General features: G+C 37.9%; 1 protein-coding gene across 1 annotated transcript; it reads left to right on the top strand.

The window, feature by feature from the left end:
• Positions 1 to 14,168: 14,168 nt before the first annotated feature.
• On the top strand, positions 14,169 to 21,757 carry LOC139714951 (uncharacterized). The gene is made up of 4 exons (XM_071626598.1): positions 14,169 to 16,780; positions 17,546 to 17,695; positions 18,356 to 18,571; positions 19,476 to 21,757. Exons 1-4 carry the CDS (start codon positions 14,209 to 14,211, stop codon positions 19,781 to 19,783), a joined length of 3,246 nt encoding a protein of 1,081 aa, XP_071482699.1. The 5' UTR covers positions 14,169 to 14,208; the 3' UTR covers positions 19,784 to 21,757.
• Positions 21,758 to 22,765: the final 1,008 nt, after the last annotated feature.

Raw genomic sequence — 22,765 nt, 5'->3', positions numbered from 1 at the left:
GATGGAAAACCACAATACAGTAGTACATAATTGTCCGCCAGTATGTACGAGATTGAATAAGGATGTCTCTCTTTCGTTATCAGAAGGGAGCTCGAAGACGTCATCATCGCGAGATGCTAACCAGTCTAAAGAGCCTGATTTGTCAAAGGCTCATGGGAAACGCGCTCGCAAGGTCCAGGGTCATGGTCTGAAACGCTGGCTGATCCTCGCCGGAGTATTCCTCAACTCTTTCCTGGAGAACGGAGTCATCCGATCCCTGGGTGTAGTCTTAAATGATGTCACGTATCAACTGTCTAGTTCCACCAGTTTTGTCGGCACAATGATCAGCCTGTCTCACGGGGCCATCTACTGGTTAGGTAAGAACGATTCACTCAAAGGAACTTCTCGAGGTCATTCACCTCTCGCTAGAATAACCAAGCGATAATGGTCTCCTTTGTAATTGCAACTGTAGGTGTTAATGTCAAGTTGATTGACCCTGTACATTGCATTGCATTCCCAGCACTTACAAAATCATCTACCGTGCGCCACTCGTTCATGTCTTTGAGCAGGACGACAAGCCCAAAATGCTCCTTCCAATCGCGGTGATACTGAAATGCGTGGCAGAAAGAAGCCATAGCTATCACAATTCAGTTGATTCAACCCTCATTTTCAAAATGAAAACGGTTCGTACTTTAATTTAAGTGTGGCTTGTGCCATTGAAGAAATTGTTTTTTTTTCTTTTGTAATCAAATTTGATTTAAACTTTTAGGTTGATCTGATGCCTTTGTGCACATCTGAATACTGTAAACACTGAATATTGGACAATTAAAGGTTTTTATTTTTGCGAATTAGCTCAGTCATTGAATTTTAGAATTGTACCTCAATTCACTAAACTTTACTATTAAAAGCGACAACATTATTTAAACCTGGTTTTGCGATGATGATGTCAAGTCGACAAGACGCCAAGACGCACTCACTTGTCCGAAACAAGAAACCTCGACGAGTTGTAGGAGACGTCGGGTACTCCTGTTTGTCCAACCAAGGCACCTCCAGCGACTTTTGTGAAGTCGCCTTCACGCTCCTCCTGCCTTTGATCACGATAGCTAAGCTCCCACTTTCAGAGGAAATAAACCCCCAAATAAATCAACTTCAAAGGAATGAGAAAAACATTCCCTACAGAACGATACAAAAATGACTAAAATCGGATCAGAAAAAAGGAAGATGTGACATTTTGAAATTCAATTTTTTTCTGAAAACATTTCTCGACCAGCACATATGAATATTTAAATCAGCAAGTTGACGATGCCATGCTCTCACAATTTCTTATTCATTTCCGATACAGAAATTACAAAAATCTCATATTTCAGCCGTATAACAATAAAACTTGCCTTAAAACCTCCCAAAATAATAAAGAACAAATGTTAAATCTGATATATCTCGATATGCGAACATGATTTTACTTGTGTTGGCTAAAAACTTACAATTTCCCCGAATTTCGTATTTAACATACATGAAAATTGTGAGAGTATACGACATCATCAACTCGCTCATTTTGATATCCATAAGGACTGGTCAAGAAATGTTTTCCGAAGAAAAAATGGAATTTCAAAATGTTATATCTTCTGTATTTCTCGTCCGATGTTTGTCATTTTGTATCGTTCTGTAAGGAATAATCATTTTGTCTTTCTTTTGAAGTTTATCTATTTTAATTTTTTTTTCTGGTGGATTTCCTGAGTTCTAGCAGGTAGCTGCTTATTTTGATTTTAGTACCGTTCTGTCTCTGACACAGCTCCATTCAACACACCGCTACTGAAGAGATTCAGCACGCGTCAACTGGTCATGACCGGCGGGGTTTTGGCATCATTGGGAATAATCCTCTCTTCTTTCGCTCGCACGGGATCCCAGTTTGGAGCTGCCATGTTTATGTTCGGTGAGTTGATCGCCTGGACAATCGACAAAACTATTAAACTGAAGTACATTAACTAAGGACTTTCCGATTCAGTGGAAGAGAACATTATTCATGTCTACTGGTATACTGCCAGCTGGCACATCTATACTTTTTAAAATTGTTTGCGATTCCACTCTGTTTGGTCAGAGAGCCGAGTGAACGTGGTGAGAGTGTACGTGATATGACGTCACAGACGAAAACACCCTTCTGGATTCAGGTTATAGATGATATGCTCCAAGCACTGAAATCAGAAAGAGAAATCTGATGAGCATCCCAAGGATGTATTACATACTCCTTGGTGACACCCTGTTTGAGTCTGAGCCGACACCAACAACCGTTAAAGCAGGCATTTATATCCTCATAAATCAGCCCTCTTATAGTGTCACTAATGTGTTGAAAGTAGATCGGAAAATAAGACAAGACGATTCTTACAGAATTCAAATAACATTTGTTTTTTAGTTTAGTTTATAACAACGGCGTGTATCTTCGATCCCATATTATTTGTGAAATATCTTAGAGATACCTGGGTTGATGAACTTTCGGGATGAAATTGAATTTTATGCTGACGTAGACATAATGGCCCGAATTCACGAAGGTGGTACAAATGAAACCATGGTTTAAACCATGGACAAAAACCATGGAGCGCCAAGTGTCCCATGGAATATTTTAGTTACGAAATTGGTCATTTCGTCGACAAAATGACCGTTTCGTTAACGAAATTATCATTTCGTTGACGAAATGTTCATTCAGTTACAAACTGTTGTCATGTCGTTACAAAATAATCATTTCATCGATGAAATGACTGATTTCGTAACAAAATATTCCATGCGACACTTCGCGCTCCATGTTTTTTGTCCATGGTTTAAACCATGGTTTCATTTGTACCACCTTCGTGAATTCGGGCCTATGAGATTCATTAATATTTTGCAGATGTACCGCAGTGAAACTAAAGTTGTTCAATTTGTTTAGATGGGATGAATTTTAAAAGACGAATATCCTTTCATTTTCTGTAGACAAGGTACTTTCCCCCCTTTAAATTCATATTGTTGCTACCGCTTGAATTATCTTCCAGACGTATCAGTTTTTGTCAATGATTGATAATATAGATGGGTTCGGGACGTCTATTTTGCATAGTTTCAGGTCAAACCGTTTCTTCCTATGATATCTTCAGACTGTACATTTCATAGCATATGAAGTTTAGATTCACATTTCGATTCATTCGATTTCGATTCGATTGAGCACGGGATATTGAGACTTGTATCGTATGATATTATTCAAGAACCATTATCAATGCTTGGATTAATGGGAGTGTGGAACTCAAATGATCAAAGTCCTTTGATGTCGATTCTAGGATATAAATGTTGGATCGTTAAAACCAGAGGTGGTTTCGGATCACACAAATACAACTATTTCGTCATAAATTAACTTACTATCATGGATGATGTGTTTGAACCACATTTTTTTTTTCAAACGAAGCATAAATATGATAAACATATCATCATTGAGTTCCAGCATCCAGAATTTCGTATGGATTGTTCCATAATGTCAATACAAAACATATTTCATGATCTTTGTTAATAAGTGGCTATAAAGAAGCATGGGCGACGCATGGGCGACGCATGGGTGACGCATGGGCGACTTCAACAAAGATATTTTGAATAGTGGAGATGCCCACTGGGAATCCCATAACTTTGTATAAACCTTTCTTATTGCCATCGTCTTTGCCAATATCTAAACCATTAACTCGCAGATAGATTTGTTAAACTAATTGATAACAGATTTCAAACGTTTACACAGTGCCTCAAACTGTTATCATAATGTCACATGCAGCATCACTGATCATTTTCCAATACTCTTACGCAGTAATTGAATTCATTCTGATGTGAACCAGCATAACGACACGAAAGTTCAAATTCGCCATTATTCTAAAATCAAGTTACAAAGAGTTACAGAGTAATTAGAAAATGACAAATAGATTGACGTCTTTAAATCCGATGATATTGACGCTTGGTACTTTTATGAATATCTTCTTCAAAAATTTTGATAAATGCATTCCGAGACTTACTTTGATTGGATATTATTTAAACAAGAATGGAATGATAATTTTGATACGCCAAAAAAGAAGCATTACTATGCTGAAAAGTTTGACTATTTTAAGAACGATGTGCACAAAATATTAAGTTATTGGGGATGTGTGGAATAGAAGAACTAAAGCAGAACCATAATTCGTGAAAGTGGAATAGTTTAGGACCCTACAAAAGGCTATGAAATATTCAATGTTTATTTCGCCAACATTGTTGAGCAATTAGTAGCCAAAAATATGTCCATCACCGATATTGGTCATGACTTTGTGAAGAACAGAAACCCACATGGCCTTTATTTTCCAATATACATTGGAGAATTGAGTGAAATAATAACTAAATAGATCACTAGATTAAAAATGGCTTGGGCCGATAGTATCGATGGAATTTTCTCATTTCATTCATTTATTTGTTTCCCATATCCCAATGATACAAAATAATTGCAAATTGCAATTGCAGATTTCACTCACATTAGATCGAGTACGTAGCGAGAATGCATGTAGTTAAAGCCGCACAAACTAAGTATAAACAAGGGAGATAGGACAGATCATTGCAGGTCCATATTTTTTTTTTGTCATGTTTATTTAGACATTGAGAAATATTTGCATATGAAAGAACGCTAAATCTTTTTGAATAATTTTTTTTTCTAATTTCAATTTCGTTTCCGAGCAAACCTTAACACCACACATGCTATTCTAACTTTATACACGATACCAACCGCAACTGTCAAGTTTCTGGACCTCTCCACGCCCTTTGATATCATAGATCATAGAATTGTTTCATTACGATGTAAAGGAAACGGCATGGGACTGGTCCTACACTCTAAAAATTGCGGGGTTGGATTTTGCGGGGTCAAAATAATTTGACCCCTTTCGGGGTTGTTTCGTCTGATAAATTTTCGATCGATTCACTGGTGACCAGAAAAGACGGGGTTATTGCGACCCCGCAAATTCTCTGGTCGAATATTCGGATATTAATAAACAGGGTCACAATGCTTGCGAATCTAATTGCAATTAGAAAGTAACAAGATAATAAAAAGTACAAAATAAAGCGATTGTTTCATTCAGTAATTCAGAGAAGCAATATGTCTTGGGACTATTTAATTTCGCGTTAGTCATGGAATTCTATATGCAGCGCGCGGTGATGTGTGCTGCACGCACAGCCGGCCTACAGTACATCAACTGCGCGATGCGCGTCGAGGCCCCTCATGTATTTGGCCGGCCGGGTAGTTGGGGCGCCGGCCGGGCACGGACAGCTTTGGGCGGGCCATGGGGATGAGGCCTCGAGGATGTGTGATAAGAAGTGCAAAGCGAAAGGTAAGCCTGGAGCGAATCTTTCGGTTTTTTAATGACTACTATGTGTTTAGAAAAGCAATTATCGGTACTATTTTCCTCTTATATCTCTTTCTATGTCGTTCATTCACATTAACTGGCGTATAATGCATAGACCCCCTGTCTACATTATCATTTTTGCAACGTTGGTAATTCCAGGCTATTAAGACTCTATAAGAGTATGAAACCGTAATATCATTAATACAATGGTAGGGCCTAATGTTAGACCCTACTCAAGCATATCTCGTGACCGAATTCTGATCGCGGTGACCGTATTCTGGGGGATTTTCAAAATGATATCTTTTGGGATTGAGATATTAACAATATGAAAATTGAGATTAAAGAAATTTGATATATTTCACATACGTTGCTGTAGATATGATGTATGTATGTATTATTTTAGTTCATAAAATATTGCAGAAAAGCTTAAGGACTGTAGGACCTTGTTGTTGCCAATACAGTGGCCCTATGGCTATGTTACTGGTCGAGGTGGGGATTCACGTTTATAAGATTCATATTCATAAAGTGAGATAATGAGAAACCGCTTATGAAATATGAAACAGCACGTAATTTTAAGAAGGATTCAACGTTTATTTGATGAAAATTGGTTTTCAAACGGCTGAGATATCCAAAAAAGTGATGACAAGAAAAACGAAGGCCACGCCTTTTTTTAATCTCTTTGTTTCTCATTGTCTTTGGAAATCTCGGCCATTTCAAAACCGATTATCTTCAAATAAACTTTTGATAGGGGCCTACTCCTTACAATTGCATGCTCTTTGACATCTCATAGAAGCGCTAGTCATACATAGAGTGGTCTCTGTAAATATCTCGCAAAACGTTAAAAGCTAAATCCTCGCCTCAATCTAGCCCGACCAGACGCTGTAAGTACTGTACGCTGTGCAGTCGCTACCTACAGCGACTGGGCTTTGTATAGTTAACCTCAATCAGAACTGTTAAGACACACCCTTTAATAAATGACCGAATACTGGGGGTATTACCCCCCTAATGTGACTGACTCTAACATGTTATTGTTAGAGAACCCTGAATTTTAGATAGAACAATGACCTTTGTTATTTGTTCAATGTAGCCTACATAAATGACTTGTAATATGCAAGTAGGTCCTAATGTAGTTAGGCCTATACTACGTAGGATCAAGCTGTCTAACGTTAGGCCGAACATGTTAAAGTTAGATAAACAGTTTCGTGATCTAGCCCACTAGAAAAAACGGAATGCAGATCTCAAATTTTAGTCTTAATAAATAATAACTCATGTGAAAGTTCGGATGTTTATTGTTACAAATGTATTTTGTCTCCTAAGATTTTATTTCATTGTTTCACTACGGACGATACGGTACCTTAACAATTACAAATTACCGGTAGGCCTATGCCCCGGCAAGTAAGCAGACAGTGGTGCTTTCTATATTTTGTTTGTATTCATTTTTGGTCCCAGCCAGTCAGACCAACACTGCAAAAGTTCAGATGTAGAATAAATCTAACATGTTAGGCCTACGAAAAGAAATAAAAATTAGAAACTCTCTAACTAGGTGGGCCTAGAAACTATCTATACACAACGTAGCAAAAATTCCCTCCGTTTTATAGCCAGGCAGGGCCTAGGGGCCTACATTCGCATTGCGCTGTGGAATGCGCATTTCTGATTCTATTAGTGCCTAGGCCTACTAGTAGTTCCAGTGCTGGAATCCGTGAATGAGAATGGGTGCTTAAAAAAAGAATGAGAGTTCTAACATTAACGTTACATCTTTCTAGATACTAGAAAATCATGACACAGATCTATTTACAATAGTAGAACAGATAAGCCGAAAAATTGTGCAAAATTTGACTAAAGCATGAAACTTTCACCAGTGTTAGTACATGTTATAAGATTCATTTTAAGATCGGGAGGTAAGTCTGAATTGACCTCTGATGACCTCCAAAGGTCAATGACCTCAAAATTTGATAAAAATTGATATTTTGCGTCATCGATTAATGTTAAATATGGTAATGATGTACTAAAAACTCATTTTTGTTACAGTGGAATTGTATTCATGTTCCATAGAACCCTGACAGGTTTCTACCTTTGACCTCTGATGACCTCCAGAGGTCAATGACCTCAAAATTTGATAAAAATTGATATTTTGCATCATTGATTAATGTTAAATATGGTAATGATGTACTAAAAACTCATTTTTGTTACAGTGGAATTGTCTTCATGTTCCATAGATCCTTGACAGGTTTCTACCTTTGACCTCTAATGATCTCCAGAGGTCAATGACCTCAAATTATCAGAATTTTGATATTTGGTGCAATTTGTTGATGATAAACATAACGATGTCCTAAAAATTCATTTGTGTTACAACTGAATCGTTTTCCTATTCCTCAGATCAAGGGAAATTATTTACACGTCTCTGCCTTTGACCTCTGAGGACTGTGACAGGTCAATGACCTCAAAATATCAAAATATTGATATTTGATGTATATTCAGTGGTTAACTGTATACCTGGTGTGCAATCATGCATTATGCTATTAGCATTTATACTACAAGAAGTGTCTTCTCATTCCACAGAACATTGGTCATTACCCTGTGTATATCCAACTTTGACCTCTAAGGACAATGTGAGGTCAGACTTTTAGAATATCACTAAAAATTTGTGTAGGATTGCAAATATTGATGTTTGGCTTCAATGGTTTAATCCTAAATGTTTAATCATGTACAAATCACGCCTTGACGTTATAATCAAAGTATGTATCCACATTCCACAAAGCATTGGTTCATAGTAACAAGTCTCAGGAATGTGAGCGGTCAATTACTTCAGAAATGAAGCTTACGTGTCTTCAGTGATGGCAGTGACCTCAGATATAATATTTATGTTTGGGTTAGTTATGCAGACTAGCTTGCATGAAATTATGTGCAACATTATCCAATTTGCACTGGACAAAATTTGTACGCTTAAACATGGAAGGTGGGGAGGGGAGTACCATATTTTGGGTTGATGCTTAATAGTTTGTGAACAGGCATATGGCAAAGTCCCTTGAACTGGATGAAAGGGTGACAGATGCTAACCAGAAAACAACAGGCCCACCTCATCAGATCAGATGTACGTAACGAGTCGAGTCAACCCGAGTCGTACAGCCCATGAGTTACGCAGCCCACGAGTCATACATCCCGTGACCTAAACACTAGATGAACAAGGTCAATGAGCTCGACATCAAATATAATAGGCCCACAAGCTGTGCGGTCCGCGAGCTCGACACTCGAGGAAAACAAGGCCCACGAGATTAATATATGTATTACATCAGAAAGCTTAATCCATTCAGTTGAGGTCTTTGTGGACCTCCCCCTCCCCCATGTGTCGGACTCTTATGGGCCTGGTTTGCCTAAGTGTCAAGCTCATGGGCAATGCTACCTAGTTTCGAGCTGGCGGGCCTGTGTTGGTCAGTGTCAAGCTCGTGGGCTGTATGGTTCCGGTGAATGACTCATGGTCCTGAAGCATACAGTGACGTCATGGACCATCTGGAAAGCGACATACTGTGAGGCATAACATGCATTCCACATGAAGCAACCCTGTGTCTTGCAACTTGCTATTGTCATCCAATTAAGTTTGGGTCATTACGTCAGGCAATTTTGGGCATTTTTTCAATGACCTGTTTAGGAACCTCAATTCCAAATAGGAGTGGAGCTACTATTTACTCTAATTGTCTTCTTTATGCTCGATACTCCTTAACACTTGGGCCTGGCCAAGGGTTGTGCCCCCATGCCCAAATACTGGTTGTTTCCATTAATGGCCGCCATCCGGTTTGCATCCAATGTGTGAATCAGGGTACGCTGGCAGCGGGTAATATCACCTGCATGATCCGGTTAAGACTCTCTGCCAGCAAGTGATGATTTAGTGTAACCTGCTGAAATTGGTCTAGATCTATACCCTCGATCTCTTTCAAGACAGGGCAGCATCTGCGTCTTCAGTGAAGCACGCGATTGAGCCTACGTACATTGCACAGATCGGCACACAAATCTCCTCCACGACTAAACTGGATAGACATCCTGAGGTCAGACCAGCGTTCTTATAGGTGCACAGCCACTGTATGCGATCATCAGAATCTTCCAATGACAATATCTAAACAGTTTGGGTGAAGGCAAGCTTGTCTCTATGATGAGTGCATTGCACATAGAGTACAGGGTGCACGAGATGATAAGAAAGCTTCTTTTTGACTCGCGGGATAGGCTACAATCCTTTCTCAGGCAGAGGTTCTGAATTATCGGGTCGTGCTCAGTCTGCACACAGAGGCCCCATGTCACAGTGGAAATTGACAAAAGTTGCCAAAAATTGACAAAATTGACCAAAGTTGCACAAAATTGTACAAAATTGCATAAACTTTTCACAAAGTTGCTCAAAATTGCGCAAAGTTGTACAAAGTTGCATAAACTTTTCACAAAGTTGCACAAAATTGCGCAAAATTGTACAAAGTTGCACAAACTTTTCTCAAAGTTGCACTAAATTGCGCAAAATTGTACTAAGTTGCACAAACTTTTCTCAAAGTTGCACTAAATTGCGCAAAATTGTACAAAGTTGCACAAACTTTTCTCAAAGTTGCACTAAATTGCGCAAAATTGTACAAAGTTGCACTAAATTGCGCAAAATTGTACAAAGTTGCACTAAATTGCGCAAAATTGTACAAAGTTGCACTAAATTGCGCAAAATTGTACAAAGTTGCACTAAAAATTGCGCAAAATTGTACAAAGTTGCACTAAATTGCGCAAAATTGTACAAAGTTGCACTAAATTGCATAAACTTCTCACGAAGTTGCACAAAAATGTGCAAAGTTGTACAAAGTTGCATGACCTTCTCACAAAGTTGCAAAAAATTGCGCAAAGTTGTACAAAGTTACATTAACTTTTCACAAAGTTATGCAAAATTGCGCAAAGGTTCACAAAGTCACATAAAATTGTAGGGGCAAGCATGGTGTCACCGGACACCATGGTATTACCGGACACGCACATTTTTGCGTACTAATGACATTCTGTACGCGCGAGACTTCGTAGATTAGCCTCACAGAACTTTGTGTGGACCGAAATCGCAAAAAACGCCACATAAAAATGTAAAAAAAAAAAAACGAAAAAATTCACATTTTACCTCAAATTTATAGTTGAGTGACCCGTACCTTGTTTATAGTTAATATTTATGCATGTTTGAATCACATTTCGCGACTGAAATTCTATGAAATCCCACTCACATACAGGAAAAATGCTGAAGATTCTATTAGAACCAAAAGTTCACTGATCAATATCGGAAAAATTGTAGCTATCGTCCTCAAACGCGAACGATGCGGAATAGTTGTGCGCTAAGGGGCACGCAACTCATCACCCGCGCGTGCAGCTCCCATAGACAAAGCACGTATACTCTAACCAGTTGTCGATTTCTCACAAGGTTTTATTGCGTGAACTGTTCGAAGTACTGTTCGAAATGGTCAAGACAGACATTTTACTGTAAAATACGAAATTTGAGCTTCATTTGCAGATTTTTTTGTGTGTCATCCGCTCGGTGAGAATGTGTATGGTGATTTGTGGGATGAATTGTGATTCTGGTGCAAGGATTAGGTGCGAAAGACCTCGATTATTCGATTACGAAAATAGCGTCCGGTAATACAATGCGATTTTGCACCGCGCAAAAAACCACTATTTTTAGAGGGGTATGTTTGAAGCATATTTTCTAAAAACTGGAACGAAGAAATGACGTAAGTTGGCTGAATTCGTAATTTCCATGAGTCTGTGAATAAGTGGTGTTGTTTTTAGCCGAAATTTCACTCTATGAGTACGGAATTCAAAGCCACAAAGAAAAGCGTCCGGTAATAGGATGTTCCACCCTACTAAGTTCCATTAACCCGTTGAAGACGAGCTGATTTTGCTATTACACGCAATTCTTATGACCCCAGCCCGATTATACCCGGGACTCGTCTTCAACGGGTTAACTTCTCACAAAATTCCACTTTAATTCTTCTCCCTTCCCCAAATGAGGTCCAAATGTGCTTGCTCCGTACATTCTGTGCGTTTTCCTATCTTGTTAACTCTAATATCTTTGGTACTATCAAAGAGTTAACAAGATAGGAAAGCGTGCAGTATGCATGGAGCAAGCACATTTGGACCGCAATCGGCAGTCAGGCACAAGATCGAAATACCGTTCTTCCCCAAAAGAACGGTTTATGGTTGTTTTGGGGCCTGATGAATAATACATAAACCTTAGTCCCGTCATGCTTTGCGATGCGTTGCGTGTTATACCTATGGCCAACAAATGTTTGGTTTGCAGTACCGTTTTTCAAAAAATATTTACGGAAAATGTCATGGCTCAATATTTTTTACAAAGCGCATGAATCATGAAGAATACATAATGATACTTCTCTGTTAATATAAAAGAAAATGAGCCATGACATTTTTGAGAATTTCCACTGGAATACGTAATTAGGCTCGATATTTTTGAAGATTTGAACGAACCGTTCCTTATAGACGTGTTCGAACAGGCGCTTTGTCAAATAACGCAATCTGGTAAGGGTATTGTTTGTTATCAGTTGGGTTGCAACTCGCTAATGTTTATCAATGTAACATCTTATCGTGAAGCTCAGAGACATAGAGTAGAAGGGGGGGGGGGTGGAGCAGAATAGATGATTTGGTAATGTAGACAAACTATGTATTCACCTGTCAAATACAACCACATCACAATAGTCAGAAGGCGAACTGCATACATTAGTATTGCCAAGTCGGACAAACATTGTAGCTTGTCAAACCTATAGCAACATTCACAGCGGGTGACGATCATTCCATCCATTACAATGTTATTGTTTGTTATCAGGTGAACAAATGTTTGCTTATCGAAATTTAACAAAGGTGTGTGCATAAAATTTGACATTACGAAACCCCTCTATTGAACCGGGGGGTAAGATTATGTAATTGTTCTTGTTTTGATTTCTTATATGGGTCATTCCATGAAGTTGGGTACACAATGGGCAGTACTGTTCATCATGTTATGTATCTGTTTTCAGAGGTCCCAACAAAAGTTATTTTAATCTAATATCCACATTGTCTGATTAATGAGGAGTGATAGAATATATTATCAAAAGGGCATAGTTGAGACTTTATGAAAATCCCGTTTTTTGATGATTAAAAATGTTATTTTTTTGTAATTTTCGTGTTTCTTTTGTGACATCAAAACATTGTTTGTGTTGTTTGAATATTAAATAAATACAATTTACAGTAAAGAAAAATGAGTTGTGTATTTATTCACATTATTAACTCTCATAGTCGGCACTAATAGACAATTCCCCAATGAAGAGGTTTTTCTTGGAAAATTACCTCTTATGAGATCATGTTACTATCGTAACATTTCGTGTCCGCGAAATGGTAATGAGGATTAAATATTTGCGAGTGGAAAACTGCAGAAATACGAGAGAAACATGGCAAGAAATGTCTTATATATGTTTGTTGTCAATGGATCTTTAAAACTGTGAAAAGAAACAATCGCGTTTGACTGCTTTTGGAAAATACGGAGGAATAAGGTGCTTGTATATTTTCTTCGTGTCCGTGGAAAAAGTTACGATGGGAACAATTCTCCACGATCCATTCGGCAAATGACGTACGCTCACGAGTTGACGACACATTGCCCGGGTTTCCGGATGATGCGACTTGAATGTGACGAGTGCGATCGGCTTGCAGACGACCGGTTAGAACAGCTCAAGCCGCTTTTGTGTTTCGTGGGCAGCTGTTACGATGGAAACGACGTGTCGCTTTTGACAAGGTAGGCTAGCTATCTTTCTCATGTTCTGACATGATCGTATCGTACTTATATTACACTTTATGATCGATATTTCGTAGATTATACCCACAGTTAACGAAATTGTGTGGGCAGAGCCTCGAAGAATATTTCATTAAAAAAAAAACCACAATCGGCGCGAGTAAAGTAATTCGTAATGATATTGCATCTTTAGTCCCACTCGTGTCTTTTTATGTAAGTAAATACATGTAGTTGATTACACATGGAAGTCTGGTGGTAAACGACGACATCAGCGCCCTTTAGTAGTATCGAGTCTAGACTAGTATGACCAAGGAGGTACTACGCTTGCCTAGTACCTCCTTGGGGCTTGGTATGACCTCTTGCTGTAGTATAAGACTTCCTTATTGAGTTATCACCACATAAACCAAACGTAATTTATTGGTGAGATAGTTTGCTGAGAACAAGGTTCCACAAGGACAGGCGCATGCAGAAGAACGTCGCACGCTATTCTCGACGATATTTCCGTATGGGATGACCTCATCGAGAGTGTGACAACACGATGTCAATATGCAGGATTTATAGCACATTCTGAGCTAAATTTTAGGTCATTTAGAAAATAAAATATTTCACTAAGGAGGCTGACAATCGCTAGTTTACCGAAACTAGGGGCCCTCAACCATACAAGTTACTACTAATATGACACTAGTCTCTGTCTATCTTACAAACGGCAAAATTTGCACATGAAGTTTACTTCGCTAGTGTTTCTAAGTTTAAAAATGACCATTTAATCGCAGAGGGCACCCTTCAAAATACAATTCAAATAATGCCATTAATATACAACCCAATATAAATTTGAGGTACAGTGGAAACTCGATATAAAGATCAGTGTTCTACTGTTCTTTATAACAAGATTCCCCTGTATTAAAAAATGTAGTGTTCATATTTACCTAGAAGGTTGCCAGAATATATATTGTAATCTGCAAATCATATTTGAACTACATTTCAGTTTTAATTTTATTTTAATTTTAATGTTGTCTTTTCCCCCCTACAGCCCCCCCCCCCCCTCCTTCCAACTTATGATTACTTCAAGTTCAGGCTGGTTAAACACCGATAGACATGGCTAAGAAAAAGCCTTTCCATCTTCGGTTGCGATGTAGTATTGATTCGGAGGCCCGGAAGCCCTCAAAAAAACAGTCAACAGTAAAGTTAGTAAACAGTAATGAAGCTGCTTCCCGAACAACAAAGTGGCGACATAAGTTGAAGGCCAACAACCCACAAGAATACACAAAATTGTTGAAAAAAGCTGCGGAATATAACAAGTTACAGAGGATCGAAATGTCCCTAGCGGAGTCCACCTTAAAGAAGAGAAATATCTCCACTGAAGAGAAGGAAAAGTCTGAAAAGTTCCTAGAACAAAAGAAGCGGTGTAATGCGACTGCAGCTCTGCGAATGAGGAAAATGAGAGCAAAGAAAAAGGAGGAGCAACTACGGCTTCAATCAAACAAAATGAAACAAACACCTAGCACCAGAGCTCAAGACAAAAGGCAAAAAGAAAAATTACAAGCACAGGCAAGAAAGAAGCGAGAGAGACGAGCAGCAATGTCAAAAGAAGAACATGAGCAATACAACGCAATGCGACGAGAGAAATACAAGCAGAAAAAAGAAAAAGAAAAGCTTATGTGGATTGAATCGCAGAAGCTCAAGGCTCGAGAAGCAGAGCTAAAGAAAGAAGAGGAACGTTTGAAAGAAATTGCAGAGGCATTCGATCAGAAACATGCGGAGTTGGAAGTCACTCGCAAGAAACTCTCATCTGCAGGATGTGACGTGAGAAGTTCTTCGGCTAGAAGAAAAAGTTTGGAGAGAGTAAGGGCAGTTATGCCACAAGACCGAGAAAAGTGTGTTTCTACGATGATAGATCTATTTCAGAAGTCCTCTCCAAAAAAGCGTGCAGCACTGAAGAAGAGAGGAATGCACACTGGCCTTGAGGATGCCCATCATGAAGTCCAAAATCTCCTGACATCAAGCATTAGTGAGGAAATGGGCAGACTAAAGAGGAGCAAGAAGAAGAAAGACCTAGAAAAAAGAAGGAATATTGCTGCATCACTAAAGATCTTGAGCAAGTACCGACTTCAGAAAAAAGGATCGGCTCTCTTGCAGATGGGCCGCAAGATCATCTCCTCGGCAAGCAAGAAGAAGCAAATGCACGACAAGAGAAAGCTGTCCCCAGAGGTAGCAAGCGCAGTCATCTCGTTCTACGAAGAATCAGCCATCGACCTGCCTGATAAGAAAATGGTATCCATGAAGACCATGAAAAATATTCGATATCTTCAACAGTCAGTGGCGGCTTTGTTCTTGAAGTTCAAATCACAGAATCCAGACATGAAAGTAGGTGCAAAAACATTCTACAGCCTCCGGCCACATCATGTAAAGCTCCAAGGATCAATCAAATTCAGGGCATGTTTGTGCGAATACTGCACAAATATTGAGTTGAAGGCAACAGCAATTAATAATTTAGCACACAGTTACGGAATGAAGTCCTTCTTTGATGGCGTTCACTCAGTGAATCGCGTCACAATGTGTCCCAAGTCTGAAGGAGCGAAGACGTACATGCGACATTGCTCCGAGAGGAAATGCAAAGAATGTGGTCCCAAATTGTTGAGATCTTACCTGAGACCGCTGGTGGAAAAACACGGCCCTAAGCATATGACATGGAAGAAATGGATTCGGGTCAGAGTGGACGAGAATGGGAAGACGATCACCAAGCAACAGATTGTCACCAACGACGGGACAGTATCTCAATGTCTGGAGGAACTTGAAGGGGAGACGGTCACTATCAGTAAGCATCTGCATAGTGCGTCTTGGCAATCTCAGCAGTTTGCTACACTTACCAAGGACATGCCAAACAACTGGGTCGTCATGGTCTTGGACTTTGCAGAGAACTTTGTATGCAAGTACCAAGACGAAATACAAAGCGCACATTGGTATCACACAAACGTCACAATCCACCCTATTGTTTGCTATCACAGATGTCCAACATGTGATGAGACAATGCAGGAGTCACTCGTCTTCATAACAGGCGATAATCGACATACATATCATGCAGTGCACCAGTTCATGTCACAGGCAGTACAGCATCTCCGGCAAAACATGGAAATTGACAAGATCATCAGATTTACAGATCAATGTGCAGCCCAATACAAAAGTAGAGGACCATTCAAGGACATTGCTCTTGCACAGCAACATTACCAAGTTCCAGTAGAGCATCACTATTTTGGTGCCAGACATGGGAAAGGTCCGAGCGATGGGGAAACGGCTGTTGTGAAACGACAAGCTTCATTAGCTATTAGTTCTGGGCGTAAAGTAATGAACAATGCAAAAGATGTATATGAGTTCTGCCAAGATGAATTGACAATACAACCAAGCCAAGCCGAATGTCTCCACTTTCAACGGAAAGTGTTCTTCGTAGAGGAAATGAATCACAACAGAGATCACAAGGACGTCCAGACCATCAAGGGCACCAGGCAACTGCACTGTGTAAAGGGTGAAAGCAGTGGACGGCTGTGGACAAGGAACCTGTCTTGTTTCTGTAAAGGCTGTGTTCTCGGGAATCAGCAGTGTGACAGCAGAGGGACTGTAGATGACTGGAAAAGTGAAAAGCTGTTTGCTGCTACGATTGAGACATCTCATGGTAAGAACTAAATTAACCTTAATATTTACCTAGAAGGTTGCCAATATATATATTCATTTAGTATTATTGACTAATGCTAGTTATTTGTGATCCAAGCAGAAAGTTTTCAAACAGACCCATCTTATTCATTGGTTGTTTTAAAGTCAGTGGTTAATATTGTGGGTCGATTTAAAAAATTGTACAACTGCGATGTCTAAGCAGTGTAACAATGTTCAAGTGGATGAATAAACGGCCAAGAATATAAAAGTTTTGAAAATCCTGCCTTCACTATCCAGATTTCTATGAATAAAGAATGAACCATTTCAGTAACAGTTTATTCAACACTATAGCCAATGGGGAAATTTGAGCATCGTAAAACAGTCATTGCAAATTTACATTTTTGCAGTAGTATTTAAATTATCATTTTCACAGCAATTTTTGCAGGGCTTCATTTCTACACTATATCAGATTTACTAGTAGCACGTGGGACCATGTAGCTCAGATTTTTTTCAACTGGATTCATTGTTAACCAATGCCTTTAACATATATTTCTGTAAGTCCAGGGTTTTTGAAAGATGTTCTTAAACTTATAACTCATGAATTGCTGCTGCACATTACACCATTGTCTTGCCATACGCTGCCACGATGACCAAATGTTGTTCTATACTACAGAGTTAAATATGTGCGCACTATCTGTACATATTTTTCTTTGGATAGACCAATGTTTTTGTTCGTTACAGAGTGGTACAACAGCAAAATTGTGTAAGTGTGAGGTGTTCTTTACAGATACAGGTGATACTGAAGACCCGTCTTCCATGACTGTTGCAGATGATGACTTGGATGCTGACGGCCCGTCTTCCATGACTGATGCAGATGATTACTGGGAAAGCGAATCCTCCCCTTCCTCTTCACCTGTGAAACAACTGCATGTTACCGGTTTGTACAAATCAGTAATATCGCTGTTTATGTTTTCTTCAACCCTTTTTTATATTAGGGAGTTAATTTTGGCGATATGAAAAACAGTTTATTTGTCCCTCGGATGAAACATTTAAGGTAGCCAATGCCTTTTGCAGAGCCCACAAAATGCCCCAATCATTGTTTGAAACCAAAGATATTAGTATTTGGGCAATATCTGTGAAATTTCGAAATCAAAAGTTGTGTAGAATTCAAAAGATAACAGTTGTAGTGTAGTCGGCATTCAAGCAACAACAGTGCATTTATCGTTCGGGGACTGTAATATAATACTTAAAATCCAAATAATAATGTCAGTAGGTATACGAATGTCATAGTAAAGAATTCACTTATTTCTTTTTGCTGTATTTTTAGTGATAAAATATACCATGAACATGATCAATCGATCAAACAGGTCTGTAAAAGGTAGACTAAGTCTAGAATAAATGTAAGGCCTTATAATAAATATACCAAAATAATTTGAATCATAGTTTTCAACTTAACTCCATAAATAAAGTTGCACAGAGGTTTCACAATATTGTCTGCTTGAATACTGTAGTGTTCCCACTAATTCTGACAAATTTCATGCAAAAGTCATTGTCTACCATTAAGGTCTTTTTTATGTATAATCTTCAACTTTCACAGATAACGTGGTCATAGGTGTTCCAACTTCCCACCCGCCTTCTACGTCTGACAGACAGCTTCCCGTTGAAGTCCCAACTTCTAACTTGCTGTCTACTGGTACTGAGCTTCATGTTGAAGACCAAACCTCTCACTCGTCAACGTGTGACACACAGCTTCACATGGAACTCCCTACTTCTCACTCGCCATCTACTGCTGGCACTCGGGTTCATGTTACAGGTTTGTAAAAATTATTTTTTACATCTCAACTTTCAAAGTTCAATTCAAGATTCAAATAATTTACTATCATGCACTGAAGCATAGAAATCATTTCAAATTTTCTGATATACAAAGGAAAAAAATGGCAAGTGGTATAATGTTAACAAATGTACTTAAGATTTTACTTGTTCTAATCATTGAAATTGGTCCCTGCACATGTATTGATGTTCTTGGCAATTTAGGTTTTAACAATCATAGCGCACATGGATTGGAACCCCACCAGCATGAACCCAAACACATGCGCACACACACACATTTATACATACCTCACAAATGAACACACACCTGCAAATGTCCCCATTTTTAACGCTTAAGTCCACCCACACCAAAATACTGATGTGCACTTAAACACCTCAGTGACCTCACCCACTGCAATGCGTATGTATCCACGTGCACTTACAGCATGGAGTCAGCATGAACACACACGTGGGACACATGCTCACCTGCACCCAATTCTAGTCCCAAAATGTCTGTGTTATTTATGTTTAAAGTTAATATACCCAATTGCACATGCAATATATTATGTACATGTGAAGGGATATTTTTTTCCCAACAAGTTAATCACACCTCCACTTTATGCATATTTAGGGAGGCTGTTACAAGATTTATGGAGAGACATACCAGTTCAATTCTGTTCAAATGAGTTTTTCTGTGGATCAAAATTCTCTTTCAGAATAACTATGTCTGAATGCAGGAGGATGTATGTCTTCTTTCATATTAAAGATCACTGGAGATCCTTTTACTGATTATGTTACGTGCAGTACTGGTTATCTGAGAATTGTCTATTGGTGACAGTTTTCTTCTATTTTGCAAAAGCATTGTTACTTTATAATTTTAGATATTTTATCTTTATTCATATATACAGCTTATCGCCAAACTCAGGACCTTCAAACTGGGGATTTTGTTGCCGTTGTATATGGTAAGACGTGGTGGGTCGGAGAAGTCCTGGAGCTGAAAGGAGAAGATGCACATATCAACTTCTTACTCAATAAGGGTGATAACAAGTACTCTTGGCCAGACAAACCGGAGCAAGACTGGATTCGGAGAACTGGGATCTTTGCCATCTTCCCCTCTCCACCAATTCCTGTGTCCTCAAGACATCTTGGATTTGAAGAAAACACTTTTCGTTCACTGGCAACTAGAATCGACACATTCATCAATCTTGAAGAATAGGATTAGTAGGACAGGATGCTGCATTTTAGAACAGGAACATGTATATGTGAATTAAAACAGCCTCAGGACAGCTTTGGCATTCTTCAAATTTTCTAAAATGTTTTATTGGAAGAGTATATGTAAGGAATAAAATACAATGTTTAATGGTGAAAATTCACCTTCCGTATCTCATTCCATTGTATGTTTGCCTTTTTTCATTCTTCCCATGAAAGATATTAAAATTAGCAAATGCCGAAGCTGTTTCGATCCTTTTATGTTATGAGGCACTACTGGCCAGGATCTCCTGCACATCATTCAGTGTAGAGTCTTAGTGCTGTAGTATTCGGTTATTTTAAAACCCAGTTAACCTACTTCAAAAATATGGTTGTGTTTCGGTCATATAATGTACAAATTTTTATACAGGTTGTACATATTCCTTCATTATTTTGCAGGTAATATTTATAGTGATAATTTTACTCGTAATTCTATTTGTAATAATATTTTCAGAACATAATGAGAATCAAAACAGTTATCCAAACCCAAACCATTTTGACCAAAGACGGTTTGGTTACTGCTTTGTTAACCTTTTTACTACAGCACTAGTGTAGACGTGCAGGACTGCGCTGCAGTCATCAGCTGAGGAGCTAGTAGCATGTGGCCTCAACTAGAACAAAATGCAAATGAAAGTATGGGTTATTTGGAATTTTTCATGTGAAAAATGAAGTTTGAATTCTGAATCAAAACATTGATTGAAAAACAAACACACATGCTCATATAAAAAACTGTTGACAACTCATGAGAAACAGGAAAATCTTAAATCAACAAGATATTGTTATAATTCATGGTTTAGGAACTTAATTTTTAATTCATTTAATAGAATTGATATTTGTATGCTAATCAGAAATCAAGTTTTTATGTGACATTACTTTAATACTAAATAGAATGACACAAGTTAACAATACAGGGGAACCGAGAACAAGATTCTTAAATTTCTTGGGACCATCAAAGTTAGATTGCTGTATTGAATCCTTGATAGTATCAGGGCTATTATACATAAGTATTATGAGTATAGGGAACTTCATTATAGTGAGGTCCTTAAGACCATATAAATTAGTGTGTTATATTGTAAATATGTTCTACTAGTAACACAAAAGAATACAAAGAAGTGGGACAAGAAAGATTACATTGTAGTAGTGGAGTTCGTCAGATCAGTGTTCTACTGTTCTTTATAACAAGATTCCCCTGTATTAAAAAATGTAGTGTTCATCACAACGGTGATGGCAAAGAAATTCAAAGTTAGAATTCCTGTAATAACTTCAAAACTTGAACAAAAGCAAAATGCAGGCACTATGTGACTAAAATTAAAAGTATTGTAATAAAATAGTATCAATATAATGTACATGCAAGAATATGGATGTAAATATAAAAGTCACTGTAACTTGAAAACGCATTGATAAACCAATACAAGAACTGGAGTGCCAAAAATATTAGTAAGGTAACATGCAAGAAAATGTGAATATGAGTTGTAACAAAATCTGAAGATATTGGGAATTTCATTTTGAATTAATGAATAAAATTATAATTCTGTCGTTCAATATGTCATTGTGATAGGCATGCACATTAAATTTGAGCCTACCCAGACTACATGCATCAAGTTTTCTGTAATCTGTACATTGTGTAGGAGGAAAGATAATCTTTCAAAGAAGGGTAAACGATTGTAATTAATTAAAATTATCCATGTGATTGCTTATTTTTGTTCAATTAAAAGCTGTTCTTGAAGAAAATCAAACAAAAATAATGAGATACATGCATTATTTGAGTAAAACTAGCAATTTGATGTTTCACGTGTAACAGGACGCCGGTATCTTGGTGTCTTTGTTACATGTGAAACCACCAAATAAACTTTGGGACAAATACATTATGATTATAAGAATAAAATTCTTATATATATCTTTATATAATTATTCTCAGTCATTACTTGAAATTTAAAAATGTTGAAAGTCTGATAAATCGAAAGACAAATTTATTGTTTCACATGTAACTGGACACCAGAATCTTTGTGTAATTGTTACATGTGAAACCTTAAAATGAAGTTTGGGCAAATAGTCATTTTGTATATGTGTCCGCATCTTTACTCTCCGATCTTATTTAAACATTAACCTGTCCTCTTATGCTTCACTCTATTTCCTTTATTATTCATGCTACATTTAAAAGAATATTAACAAATAGGACACTATTTTAGTGTTTCACATGTAACGGGACACCGGTATCTTGGTGTCTTTGTTACATGTGAAACCACCAAATAAACTTTGGGACAAATACATTATAATTATAAGAATAAAATTCTTATATATATCTTTATATAATTATTCTCAGTCATTACTTGAAATTTAAAAATGTTGAAAGTCTTATAAATCGAGAGACAAATTTATTGTTTCACATGTAACAGGACACCATAATCTCTGTGTAATTGTTACCTGTGAAACCTTAAAATGAAGTTTGGGCAAATAGTCATTTTCTGTATGTCCGCATCTTTACTCTCCGATCTTATTTAAACATCAACCTGTCCTCTTATGCTTCACTCTATTTCCTTTATTATTCATGCTACATTTAAAAGAATATTAACAAATAGGACACTATTTTAGTGTTTCACATGTAACAGGACACCAGAAAATCTGTGTAATTGTTACATGTGAAACCGTAAATGAAGTTTTGGGCAAAGTAGTCATTTTTGTATGTCATTTTGCATATTTATTTTCTGATCTTATAAACATTAGCATGTCCCCCTATGGCTCACCATATTTCCTGAATTATTCATGCTTCATTTCAAAGAATATTAACAAAAAGGACTATGTTTCAGTGTTTCACATGTAACAGGACACCGGAATCTTTGTGTAATCGTTACATGTGAAACCTCAAACAAGGTTTTGGGAAAATAGAGTCTTTTTGTATTTGTTAACCTTTTCACTTTCTGATCCTATTTAGGCATTAGCATGTCCTCTT

Source organism: Diadema antillarum, unplaced genomic scaffold (assembly GCF_040938485.1).
Source record: "Diadema antillarum isolate AM-2024a unplaced genomic scaffold, OU_Dant_1.0 seq00002563_RagTag, whole genome shotgun sequence".
NCBI lineage: Eukaryota > Metazoa > Echinodermata > Echinoidea > Diadematoida > Diadematidae > Diadema > Diadema antillarum.
Note: the sequence above shows the minus strand (reverse complement) of the source record. Positions and strands in the feature narration are given on the sequence as shown.

Coding starts and splice junctions, on each gene's coding strand:
- LOC139714951 (XM_071626598.1), top strand. CDS start 14,209: ATGGCTAAGAAAAAGCCTTTCCATCTTCGGTTGCGATGTAGTATTGAT. Junction 17,696..18,355: donor GAAACAACTGCATGTTACCG/GTTTGTACAAAT, acceptor CAACTTTCACAG/ATAACGTGGTCATAGGTGTT. Junction 18,572..19,475: donor CACTCGGGTTCATGTTACAG/GTTTGTAAAAAT, acceptor TCATATATACAG/CTTATCGCCAAACTCAGGAC.